The sequence below is a fragment of the Pteropus alecto genome, unplaced genomic scaffold, assembly GCF_000325575.1.
Source record: "Pteropus alecto unplaced genomic scaffold, ASM32557v1 scaffold63, whole genome shotgun sequence".
In the NCBI taxonomy this organism is placed as follows: domain Eukaryota; kingdom Metazoa; phylum Chordata; class Mammalia; order Chiroptera; family Pteropodidae; genus Pteropus; species Pteropus alecto.
The window spans coordinates 4,447,639-4,461,558 of record NW_006434897.1 but is presented as its reverse complement, the minus strand read 5'-3'; the positions used below and the strand labels follow the sequence as shown (position 1 = coordinate 4,461,558).

The 13,920-nt window shown below is 31.5% G+C and overlaps 1 protein-coding gene across 2 annotated transcripts in view; it reads right to left on the bottom strand.

The window, feature by feature from the left end:
- GRID2 (glutamate ionotropic receptor delta type subunit 2) overlaps positions 1 to 13,920 on the bottom strand; it is a 1,244,993-nt gene that overhangs the window by 477,899 nt on the left and 753,174 nt on the right. For both annotated transcript variants that reach the window (XM_006910734.1, XM_006910735.1), the window contains 2 exons: positions 8,256 to 8,429; positions 1,348 to 1,509 (listed from right to left, as the gene is read on the bottom strand). In XM_006910734.1, coding sequence (XP_006910796.1) covers positions 1,348 to 1,509; positions 8,256 to 8,429 — 336 coding nt within the window. The remainder of the gene's footprint in view (positions 1 to 1,347; positions 1,510 to 8,255; positions 8,430 to 13,920) is intronic.

Below are 13,920 nucleotides of genomic sequence, written 5' to 3'. Positions count from 1 at the left end.
ACTGATACTCTCACTAAATAAGTGTCACCTAAGCAACCTCCCAAACTATTATTCTGTCTTTGTGAGACAGCTTCAGGAAAATGAATATATTCAGGTTCTTCATCCTAGCCAAACCATGAATTAATAAATTGGCAGGATCAGAATCATGTTCAACAACCTCCCTTGGATCTATACCAGCCAACTCTCTATGTAGATAAGGAGATTTTGGCAACATTTTGAGTTTAAATCTGACTAATCCATTTTCAGTTGAAAAATCTTCCTCTGTCAATATATTCGATACATTTAATTCTCAAGTACTTGTGTTGATAAGAACCTAAATTCTCATTTAAGTGATTCTTTTGCAAAGAGGAAGCAGTACCGAGAGAAAGATCCAGGCTAGTCCTCATTTGAAACATTTCTTTTTCCCACTTCTTGCTTTTTTGTACATATACTTCACTTCTAATGCTAAATTTTTAGATTTTTCCCTGGATTTTCTAAATATTTCATATTTCTTTTGACTAGCTATTTCTCCTTTTGTTTTCAGGAGAGAAAGGCAAACACATGCAGAGAGGAAACGAATAGGTAAAATAACATAAACTTCTAAATGGCTGTCTGCTTTGTGTAAAGGGTACAGGAGAGATTTGTTTGTTTCATTAATCATTTCATTTTAAATCCAAGAAGCTGTGTGAGACAAATGGAGAATGCCAGCGAGGATGACATGATCAAGAGGCTAATAAACTGCAGAATGCTTATACCGTTGAGAGGAGATGAACAACATAAACTACCTCCTGGGAATAAAACAGGTAGCTAAGCCAAAGCAGGTCACAGCCAGGCTAAACACCATACTGACAGTGAACAAGACTAATGTCATCAAGTATCCAAATAGGTCATAAATACTGCAAATTATTAACTGCTAATTATATCTTTACTATAAGATAAATTAAAGATCATGACATCCATTGTCTTACCATGTACCATCTGAATGAAAAACAGCTGCATCTAGAATTCATTTTTTCAGCTGATGGTGTAGTGTAAAGGAAAAAAAAACCTTATACTTTGCTACAGGCACCAAAATAATTTGAGCATCTCTAACTCTAATAATACAATCAAGGTGATTTAAAACATTTCAACCACTGACTTTTTACTTGAGTAAAATTCCCTTACAAATAAATAAGGGTTCCTTGCTTTTGTATATGTGTGTGACTTTCTGACCTTTTATTTTGAATATTTCATTTCTCTAGTATACTGCTTTGTGCTTTGAATTGGCAGCAATATTAGAAGAGAAAATCCTCCTAAAAAATATCTCATCAAACAATGATTTATTGTATCGTCTTTACAGAAAATTAGGAAATGCTAATCAGAAGTTACCTTCTTGATGGTCTCCAGCATGGAACGCCCTCCCTGCCAGGGCTTGGAGTTCTTTCTGATACATGATAAACTTGCCATGCTATGCCACTTCCGGTCCTCCAGCTTCTTATGAAAAGCATTAGCAAGCAGAAGCACTGTGTCATATATGTAAAGGTTTGAAATCTGAAAAGACATTAGACAGTAACGATTAGAATCACTGATGCCAACCATCAAAACTGTGGGGAAAATCATCAGCTCGGCTGCTTACGTTCAGGACATAGATGGTTGGTTTACTGGGTTATTTATTAAGCAGAAGGTTTCTTTGTTCATTTTCCTGGCAATTTTGCTATTGAGAATGAAGTCTTGTCTGATTGTATGCTTCAATTGCTTTTTCAGCTTATTTAGGTGTGAAAGAGAAGATAAAAAAGAGGAGTTTCGACAGAGGCAAGGCTATTAGTGTCAGACCTCAGAAAATTACTGGACTTTATTTCTTTTCGAGGAGGTAAGAATCAAAGGGCTTAAGATTGCAAGGACAAATTGAATAATACATTTTCCAAATATGTCAAGTTTTTGCATTCTGATTATTCACTTGATCTTACATATGAGTGTAATAGGTATCAGAAAAAGGAAGTAGTCATCTGTGTGTATGTTTGTGTCTGTGGGGATTCAGTAAGGAAAAAATGAGAGGAAACAGCACCATTCATAAACATCATCATCAAGAATCCATAGAAAATTATATAGGTATACATGTGAAATGTAATTCATTACCATGAAATATATCAAGACAATTAACTTTTTGAATGTGTATTTATATTAAAGCTTTCTTCTTCTAAGGTAACCATGTTATCTTCTTTCTATATAGATTGAAAAGAAATTACAGAAATGTTTGCTAAGAGCCATTGCACTCTTACATTTAACTCTTGCCAGAACTACTATGCATACAACCAACTACTGAAGGTGTTTATTTTCAAATAAATTAGACATAATTTAGAAAATATGAACACCAAGAGTTAGCTAAGGTCAATAAAAGCTGTTAAATGTTATATTTTAACCTCTGAAGGAAAAATCCAATGTAAAATAAAGAATGAGAAATCAATGTAACCATAAAAATTAAATCCATCTTAAATCGTTTAAATTTTCTGTTATTTTAAAGTATCTTAACATAGGTTTTTTTTCCTGAAAACAAAGGGAATAGTGTGTTGATTGCTCTTTGCTTATAATTAATCATGAAGGAATCTTATAAAATTGTCTTCCCACATCACAGAATGGTACTAAGTTCAACCATTAAGATAATGAGAGTTTGGTGCTATGAACAACTGTTAATAAGTGATTTCTAATGGTGTCTTATGAGTTTTCTTTCATTACTCAGTAAATCTTTAATCATCTGTGTTTGTTAAACATTATTTTAAATGCATAATACTTATGAGAGGTAGACCTTTCTTTAAAGAGACATCAAACACCCTTATGCACTATGTGAAACATCAGTTTGTTCTTTATGAGGAAATTTGAGGGAAGATTATTCTCCCCCTTATCCTCCTACCTCTCCTTCAACCAGATAATTACTAGAGAGACTAGGGGCTGAGGAAATGGCCAAAATATTCAATGAATGAAGAGTGAGCCTTGGAGTTAAAAGTAGTCGATGAATCAAAATTCAGTTCGAATTAGACTGTGAGACTATAAAGGAGAACGTAGAAGAAAAATAAAGAATAAGTGGGCTGTATCCAAAAATCCAGGGTAGATCTTTCAATGATTTCTCAATAATATGCAATAATCTGGCCTTTTCTAACCTCTCCTGGCTCCATGGCTTCAAATTTGCTTGCTCTTATATTTCTAGCTCTATTTTCCTTCTTCCTCTGACTGGCATATAAGAAATTGTTTGATGTCTCTTTATCTTCATTCTTTGATGTCTCTTTATCTTTCTCCAACTAGTTAACTTCCTCTAATACTCAATTCCTAGGTATTAAGCTAGCTGACTTTTACCCTGACAACTTCCCAGGACCCTTCCCACTCCCAGACTAATTGGGCAGTCTTCTTTTTATCTCCCATACACTCAGAGCATACTTCTATTGAAACATATCATAATGCTAAAATTTCTTTCAAATCTGCTTTTCACATTAGAATATGAGTTCCTTCTGTACAGAGGCTCACGCTGTACATAATTTTTCCTTTTTGTACTTTTGTTTCCCTAATCGTTTATTTCCCCTTGACTTAGCCTAGAGTCTAGCACATATTTGTTATTGTTGTCGTCATTGACAAATAGTTGTTAAATAAAATAAGACACACAAATAATGAAAGTCAAGTTTAACGTCAGGTAGGTTTGACAGAAGACTTGACAAACTTGACAAGCTGGGTTCTACCCACATCTGATACTTCCGAAGTACAGTCTCTTTTGAACACCTTGTGAAGCATGTACTTTGAGCATCCATGCTGGCCTTAAAGGTGAGTGCTTCATACTTAATATGTGACAGATGTTTTCATCAAATGACTGCTTCTCCTAATTGGCCCACGTTTCAAACTTCAGGGTGGTGTCTGTTCTTTTTTGAGGTCCACGCTCTTTGCTATATCACATTTAAATCCCTTTTCTGCCATCATCTGCTAACTTCTTGGTTACTTTTTATTCATGAGGTCTTTGACTTCTCCCTCACCATAATCTTTACTTTTACTCTGGCCACAACTAACACAAGTGACTATTCACTGGACACAAACACACACTTCCTCTAACATCTTAAACTCCAGTATTCCACCATCTGACCAATCATTTTGCCCCACCTTATTGTACTGCACTTGATTTCTGACCATGCTGAACCACCAGCAACAAACCTCCTCTACATGACAACCTTCTAATATTTGACACCACCTCTTACTCGCCCTGAAATAGCCCTTTTCCTTTAGTTGTTCATCATCGGTATAATTTCTAGGTTGTTTCATCACCTCAACTTTCTTCCTCTGTTCTCTTACTTTCCAATGTTTCTGTTCAAAGTTTAATACTCAGAACTGACACATTATTGCAGATGTGATCTGACTAGGAGAGAGATAAGGTATATCCCTCTTGATCTTAGCAAAATGCTTCTGATATAGAGACCAAGATTACATTAGAATGGGTTCAAGCACATACGATTTGTGCTATTTTCATATTGAATCTGTCCTCATCCTAACAACCTTAAACAGCTATCAAACCAGTTCTCATCCATTTAGACTTCCTGTAAGTGATTTTGAACCTATAATTTATCTCTGTGGAGTTTCCATTTTTAGGCTTATTATTCAATGATTATGTTACATAATATAACCTTTCACTCTTAACTTTATGTCATTTGCAAATTTGATAGGCATATTTTACTAATTTTTATCCAGGTAGTGATAAACATTTTGAAAATATTAGGTCGAAGAATAGAATCTTCCAGATGACCACAGAGACTTCCTTGCATTTCAAGAGTAGAATGGTGTGGTTGGAATATTTTTCTAGTTCCACTTCTCAAACTGAGGGTAATAGAAGCTCTGGTGGTAAGTTGTATAAACAGGAAGTATTCAAAGCTACAGAATATATCTGAGCCATGTCCTAGTCATATCAGTTTTGCTTGAAGATTGGAGAAAACACAACTAAGTAATTTAGCTAGTGAATTATTTGAAAATCACTTTTAATTTTAAAGAAGCTCACATGTTGTAACTGTTAAAGTTAATAATGAGGCTTTAACATATTTTGAGTTAAAAAAAATCTGAGTCCTATGGTCAGAATGTTTGACTGACATCGATCTAGACTTTTTAATGTCTTCCCATTATGATTTCATAAAAAAACTTGTCTAACGCTGCATAAAAGTCAACATACAATAAATAGATTTTCTACATTCTCACAACTTAAAAAAAATATTGAGTAGGACTTAGTTTAGCAGTGCTTATTCTTTAGGAATTCTTATTTTCTTATTCAAAATTCCCCAAACCGTATAATAATATATTCCACAGTTTACATATGTTAATTTTTAGTATATTAAACTCTTATTGTCACAATCTTTTCATATTCCTTTTTTAAATGGGGAAACTATACCAATGTCTTGCACTTGAATCCTCTCCCCAAGTATTTCTCTAGTATTTCTAAATTATAATATTGTGATCATATCTATTGGTTTATGTACTGCTCTGAGAAATTACTTTTCAACTCTCATTTTAAAGCAGTAAAGTATACTCTTACTATCTCCATACCACTGCTTCTTCTAAACCAGTGGTTATTTTTTGTTTAATGACTTTTATTCTAACTTTTCTTATTTAAAGACAATTTTCTTAGATGGATAAAGCAGAAGCAAAAAGATTTGAACATTTCTATTTTCTTTCTAGTAGCAGGCAAGCTAACAGTTTCTCTAAGCAGTAAGTGGCTCACTTCCCTCTTGCTTCAGATATTGCTAAAAGCTCTGTTTCTAGCCAAAAGATTTCTTTACCATTTATTTTGCAACTTCAGAAAGGTTTCAGTATCTGGTGTTAATTTAAATATTTGGGAAACTTGTTTTTTGTTCTTTCTAAATCTTACTTTCCATGTATATGAAAATAGGTAACAACCCAGAGATCTTCACCTTCTTCTCCTCTGCTATATTAATGATTGTTATTTTATGATTGGGATTCTATTTTTAGAGCTCAATTAGAGTCATATTTTCAAACCTTGATTTTTTTATGAGTTATTTTTAATTGTACCCTGCTGATAAGTCTGTCTGTGATCATATTTACCCACATTGTTTTTATGAACTCCAAGATAAGAGGGTTACTTCCTAGGGAACCATCTACTCCCAAATTTTCAGTAAGCATGTTTCTTGTCTCTTTCTTTAACTTCAATGGGATAAAATTTTCACCCAGGTAAGTCTCTGTATCAACTGCTCTGCTTTTAGTGGAACATTTTAAATTGAAGAGTCCTACATTCAGACTCATTTATATATATCTTCACATATCACAGTTTGTTAGTTTTCTATTTATATATTAAATATTTAGTCAAATTCCAGTACATATAATAAGAAAGTTAACCTGTAATAAATACTCTAAGAAAAAGTTATTGTCTTGTTTTCTTCCATCGGTGAGTTTGAGAGGAGTAAGATGAAGGTTTGAGATAGGAGAAGTGTTGCTTTATCTACAAATTTAATTCATCAGATAGGTCTGAGAATAAAGATAAATAAAATATCTTTCCTTGATTTCAAAAAATCAGTTAATTGAATCAGAAGGATTATGATGTTAGGTAATTGTACTTTAAAATACTGTGTAGTTAGTTACTTTCTGCTTTCCCAATTTGTATACTTCCTGCTACTTCTTTTCACAAAAACGGTCTTTGATATTTCAAAATTTTCTAAATCAAAATTCTTTCATGCTTTTCTCCATTTAGGTGTCTATCTTTCCAAACCAATTATACTCATGACCAATTAATATGAAAAGATAGGTCTCTATAAGCAAATCAGTAAGATTGGCATTATAATTTAAACAGGTCTTATTTAGGCTTCAGAGTGGCTTATTTTGATCATCGCCTTCTCTTTAATTACATTCAAATCCACAAATATTCGCAAAGGTGCAAAGTACTGTGATAGATAAAATGGAAGAAATAAAGATAAACTAGTACTTTATGGGATTTTATAATACCAAGTCCTGAAGAGAACTTATTCTAAAATAGATTAATATCTAATAGGAAACAGAAAGTTCTATGGGAAATAATCCCCAAACCAGCTGCCTGGTAACTACATGTTGCTCATTACAATGGTAATACATTTGAAGAAATAATTGGATAAGTAATAATTCATCTAAAAAATTCAACACTGACTAAAGGTAGGGAGACTGAGGAGTTAGCATTCAAAAGAAGTAGTTTTGCAAAATCACCTTATTTATGTAGTGTTATTGGAATTGAACTAGTTCTCATAAAGTTAGATTTCCAAAATGTTCAAACTGAACATCTCTAAGTACTTTAGTATTTTCAATACTAAACACTTTGAAGGAATAGTTTGCTAAAATAGATCATATATTTTTCTGACTTCTGAAATTGACCAAGACTTTAATCTTTGTTGATATAGCAGAGTTACTGTTTAAATACTAATATGCTAGCAGTATACTACAGTGATACCCTTAGGAACTGCTTTATAACAGAGTTATTTTTACAGGAAAAGTCCTTCAGTCATAGGATATTTGAACTAGTGCATTCGATTGATTTCTTTTTTCCTTTCTCTTGCTTTGCCAGAGTGCTCCTTATAGCTCTTTATTGTTGTCCATGCACCTGCCTTTTGTAATACCTCCTTCAAATTGACATATTGAGATCTCCAGTGCAAAGTAAAATTTAAAAATATGATAGATTTTTCCTTAAGAGAAAGAAATAAGCTCCAGTGATAATGTGAAGGACATTTTCATGAGTAAGATGCAGGAAATTGGTCGTTCTTTAATTTGCTGCTCAGAGATTTTATTTATTTACTTTCAAATTCTTTGTTGTATTCTAAATAACGAAGGTTACAGTTATATCCCATCTGAGTTGGATATAACCATACAATATTACAGCATTTTTTTGCATTTCTAAATAGTTTTTGGTGAAGTTCTTCAAACTGGAGACTAATCTTTAAAAAAATAAAAGTCTATGTCCTTGTTATGCAAAAATGTCAAGCAAATTTATTAGCTTAATAATTTGGAGCTTGGCATTAAGGAGTATCAATCATAAATTATAACATGAGAAATGCTATAGATCTACCTATTTGCTGAGAAGGAATAACCTTTACTTATTATATCACTATTAAGCAAGTAGATATTTTGTTATAATAAGGTTAAAAGGATCAAAGACAGATTCTCGGCACCCTTCTCATCAGATTTAATAAACTGCTGGAGGAGGAGAATATGTGTAATTCTAAACCCAATGTAACTCAAAAATTCCTTTCCACAATTGCTCAACAAAGCACCATTGTAAGAAATACTCTGATGCTAGAATGTACCTCCATATTCTGAGCAAATGGATCTTTTGGATCACACAATGTTGAAGATATTCGATGGTTGCCACGGAAACATCGTTGACTTATATTCTGGGGGACTGGGAATGTCTGTCGAATGATAGTTAGCCTCCCAATTGACCTTCTTACAAGTTCCTGTACATCCACATCATTTATTTCCTATAAGATATGACCAGAAATAGAGGAATTAGAAATAATTTAATATAATATCAGAAACCCAAAACCATTAATAAGTTGTTATCTAGAAATGCTAAGGGATTATGTTACTGTAATACATTTGCTTAATGCTTTGCCCACATTCAAATGAAAACAACAACACATGTTCATTAAAATGATCAACTCATTTGTATTTGCTGTCTGTGCTTAAATTATATGCATTAATGCCTAAGTAATTCCAAATGGTGCAATCGACTTAAATACACTTTATTAATAAGCTTGTAATTTATTATGTTGAACACTTTAGAAAAATATACATGTCTAAACATCAAAAAAAGTCATAAAATAAGTTGTTATTTAAATTAACTATTCTTTAATGGGTTTCAAGGTACTTTGAGTAACTAGGAATGTAGTTGCAATGTAAGTAACATATACGTTCTTAGCAATGAAAAATGAGCTGTAAAATAAGGTAAGTAGAGAGAGCAAGAAGAGATATTATTTTTTAAGACTTTTCTCAATCGTTACTTAGAATTATTGTTGTTAACCCATGCATTACTCTTGGTTCAAAATGGATTTTAAAAGTGCTCACTGTGTTGAATAAGTAAGTTTAGTATATAATTGTGATCATAACATGAAGATGAAAAACTCTGTTCGTTAATATAGCATGAATGAGGATGTGTGAATGTACTTTTTACCTAAATTAATGTTATTTTGAATATGAGTGTTTGCCATATTCAAAGAAACATGTTTTATACCTTTTTTCTTTCTTGCCTCCTAACTCCAGACTTAAGTTTTATGATTTGACTCAATCATGGATGTAGAAGCAATAAAAATGAAATATTTTTATAACATACATCTGTTCCAATTGGAATTAGTCAGAATAAAAGTGATCAGAATAAATTTTAGATTTAAGACAGTCTTTAGTAAAGAGTTTGTGCTTCTCAGTGTCCATTTGGAACTTTTTAAACCAAGGGAGGCTTTGCAAAGAACATATTATTTGTTTCAGCAGATTCTTATAGCCATAGAAATAAAAGGTGTGACATAAGATAAATTTTGGACTGCAGAGAGCATTGCTCATTTGTGATTCAAAGAATTATTACGGAATAATAAAAGACAAAAAGACTATTTACAGATGTAAATTTTCTTCTTTACCTTACTAAGCAAATCACATATTATTCTTTTTTGTAGCATTTATTAGTTTTAAAATTCATCCTTTTATTTATGATCTTCATGAAATATAAAATAAAATAATTTTTTTTTTCTGAAAATAAAATAATACCTGCCATCAGCTTTATACAGCATAATATCACGGATTTCTGGTTGATTAATCTTTAATGTATCATAAAAATGCTTTTCTCAGTTTAAAAGGCCATCTTTTTCCTTTAGTCTATGTCATTTCACTGGCCACCAAAAGCTCTGTCTGGCAAAAAGCAGATCATTTTTTAATTTTCTGTCACCTATTCATGAAGCAGAATTAAACAGTGTCCTGTCAACTTCATTTTTAGCCTTCACCTAAACCAGGAATCTTTTAAAATTAATTAATATTGCTATTCAACATCTTTACATTTTCTTAAATTTCATATTGTGCATATAGACATTTTCATTTAAAAGGCAGTGAACAATTATACTATTCTTCTTATAACATTAAATCGTGTTACATATGTGGTTGTTTTTTCTTTACCAATACTAAATTTTATCAACATTTTATCAAATAGCACCATCTCTACCTGGCTGCAGCCCTGATGAACTACAAATCATTATATTAGAATAAAAACTTACATTTATAAGTGCATACTCTAAGTTAGGCAAAATATTAAGATAACCTATTATATAATTTTCTGTTGAAAGCAACATGGATTCAGATACTATTATTCTCATTTTATAAATAAAGAACTTGGGAGATTCCAAGCTCTTCATTCAAAATACTCTATTTATAGTATGAATTTATGTTATCAAATGATACATTGTAAATACACAAGAAGTCCATATTTCCTTACAGAAATTATTTAGATTAATATGCATGAGTGATGGGAATTCTATAAGGAATGATGAAGTCATTTATCATGAGCTAAATAGGACTATTTCAAACCCACAAAAAAGGGCTGGTTACTTTTTATAGGTTCTTAAGGCTTAAGTTCTAAGTGACTATAGGGAGGAAAAGACTATTCGAATTGAATATATTTTGCCTATTATTATTTGAGGAAGAGAAGAGTAAGTAATTTTCTGGGAGGAAAGAATCTGCCATTCTGAATGAAGCTTAACAGACAGTCTGTCTCAAAAAATTCACTTGCAGTTTTAGTTTTGACACTTAATTTCAAAAATCGTTTGATAGTGATATGAAAACTTGATTAGGCAGCTATTTTATATTTACAGAACTTAACTTCTGCATTTCAAAAGGCATTTCAAGAGTGGTAGATATAATGTTATATAAACACTGAAAGTCAAGTGAATACTTAATCTATTAGGAGATCCTTTTAAATAAAAAAAATCCATAAGTAAACTTCTGTATTAAAATATGAAGCTACTGTATAGTCTACTAGAATCGATGTTGTTCCAGTGCTCTAAATTTTAAAAATATTTAAACTATTTGATTTTTCTAGTCACCATCCACTCTCCCAAGCCTCTAATACCACCATATTAAAAAGATACACAGAAATTTCCTCAGTTTTAAAGCATTTAAAGAAGTTAAATTATAAAATTGTTTGTCCTTTTGTATTATTTATTTGAATGAGTTTATTTTTATGAAATAAGAATTACTATTTCAATAAAAAATAAACAAATATGTTTTATCATACCTAATTTTTCTCTATTTTACTTCTTCAGGAACATGGCATACAGTTTTTTTTCTCAAAAATAATTTACATGGAAAATCAAAAATTATTAAGAATTACATCAGTATATCCAAGAAAATATTGTTATTTACTTTCCTATGATAGTTTAATGTAGAGTGAACCTTAAACTGTGTAAGAGCAAAGAAAGGAGAAAATTAAAATATCGTAGGAATACAACTTTATCCCAAAACAGCCACTTCTCAGAACAAATTTTGGATCAATCCTGAATCTTCATTGGATATCAGCTTTAGGTTTAAATTAATAGAATTCCAGGGAAAAACTCTCAAAATCCATTAGAATAGATGCCAACTTTTACTACAAGACCTATTTCAGAGAAGGGGTCCCTCCCTCCATTTCCCATTCTCTTATCTCTTTTCAACTAACAAAGTTTCTGGCTCATAGTAGGTATTTAGTAAATGTTGATAAAAAAAAGATTGAATGAATGAATGGCAAGTTTTCACCAAACTATCTTCTGAAGATGGATACCTGATATTTTAAGTCTAGACACTGGGATGCTTTAATAACTTTAACAATTCTAGGTAAAGCAGATCCTAGCAATGATATTAAGCAGTATACTATGTGGTATAGTTTGAAAAGATTATGCTTATTATTGTTTGTTAATATGTTTATATTCTCCATGCTTTAGCAAAGATGATCCTCTGATGCTTCTATAAAATTGAACATTAGTATGAAATAATTACACAAACATTATGATGAAATATGGAACAAAACCAACTGTAGACCATACACCAGCAGGAAAAGAGGAGAAAGGGACCTTTGAAAGATTAGTAGCGAGTTCAATTAATCACTGAACTAGAAAAAAATGAAAACATCCATTATACATATAGGCTTTTCTAAATTTCAAAAACAATAACTTTTCTTTAACTGTAGAACTAAGCAGTAATTAATAAAGAATAATGACTTTAACTATTTAAATAAGAAATCAGGACACCAAAGGTCAGGTTCAGGATCATCAGAGAATAAAAGGTGCATATAGCATTGTATTTGTACTTTTTGCAGTTTTAAAAGGTATTTATCTTCCCATCTGGATTTCTGGCTTTTGTAAAACTTAAATAAATGCTAGGACACCTGTTTCAGGATCCTGAAGGAATGGCAATACTTAAATGGAAAGGCTGTTCTGAGCTAGGTTCACTGATTGTAGGGAGAAGATAAATACCATTACTAACTACTAACATATGATTGATTATACCATATAAGTTAACACAGCCACTCATTATTAGAGCACATGCAATGCAAATGAAAAAAAATATATATATTGTTTTGAACTTTCTACATCAATTTGTATCATGATGGACAATGCCGACTTTATAGTTTCTCTCTAAAAAAATTATTGATGCAATAAGATTAAATAAATGTTTGCAACCCATTCAAAAATTAGCAATAAAATAGTAGCTACACAAACCAAACTAGATAGATTCATGTCTTCCATGTTCAGTCAAAATGGGCATTTGCATACTAGGGTTTTTTGCCGTTGCTACTTTTAGAGTTATTAGCTTCCTAGAAAATTTGAGAAATCCATGTTTCCCCTTTAGTGGAAACTAGAGTAAATTATGATTCATCCATTATAAATTTGTATACACAAGCCTGTAAATAAAGTGCAGGTAGTGAGAGTTAAGTTTTCTGAGGCATATTTCAAAGAAAATAAAGTGGCTGAATGAAATTATGTGTAAGTAAGTATGCTGATTGAAGTATACTGAAAATTATTTTTATTTTAGGGATGAAAATACAGAAAACATGCTTTATCTCTGAGTTTTAACCTAGTTTAGATTAAAAAATAATAAACGATATATACAGTGTAAGCTATGAACACTGGGTTTTTCTAAGACTAGGTGGTATTGAACTGTCCAAAAGAAATGACACCTCTCCTCAAGGACTAGGAAAGAGGATTATGGGTAAAAAAGAGATAAGGGTTTTAATAATGAAAAAGGGAAGGTATAAATAGTTATAACACCTTACAGTAGAAAACTCAAGTGTAAAGGAAGAAAAAAAAATTGACGTATTCTATACTTCTAACACCTATTGAATTATTTGCTGGTTAGACTGCTTTGTTTGTGTGGATGTCTTATTTGCAAAATAGTGGGCTAAACTATGGAACATCTATTTAAAGACAATATTTGCCCTCTTAATATTTTATGAAATAAAATTTAATGAATTTTATAAAATGAGTCAATGTTTATGAAGATATAGTAAAATGTAAACTGTTATTTTTATTTCCACGATATTCATCACCAATGAAATACATGCTAGTCAAACTTCCTCTATATAATACGAAGGAGAGATTTCTTCCACAGTATGAATTGACACATAAGCAGTAGATAGACGACGACACATCTTCTGGGGAGCTCTACGTGGTTCATACTTTTAAGATTCAGATATAGTTTCAGAAGTTCAATTGGGTATGGAAAAATAATTCAGGGGTCCCTTCTGCAATCTTAGCAAAGAATATAATAGAATAAGCATTTCTATTTAATGATTATAAATATTAATTGGTTTGAATAATCCATGTCTCTAAATAGGCAATAAATCACTTTTCTTTTTAGAGCCAATTCTATTGACACGAATAAATAAAAATGGTTCCAACTTATTTTACATCAGAGTGTCAGTGTGGACTATTCTCCATTAGAAGCTGAAATTATATATAT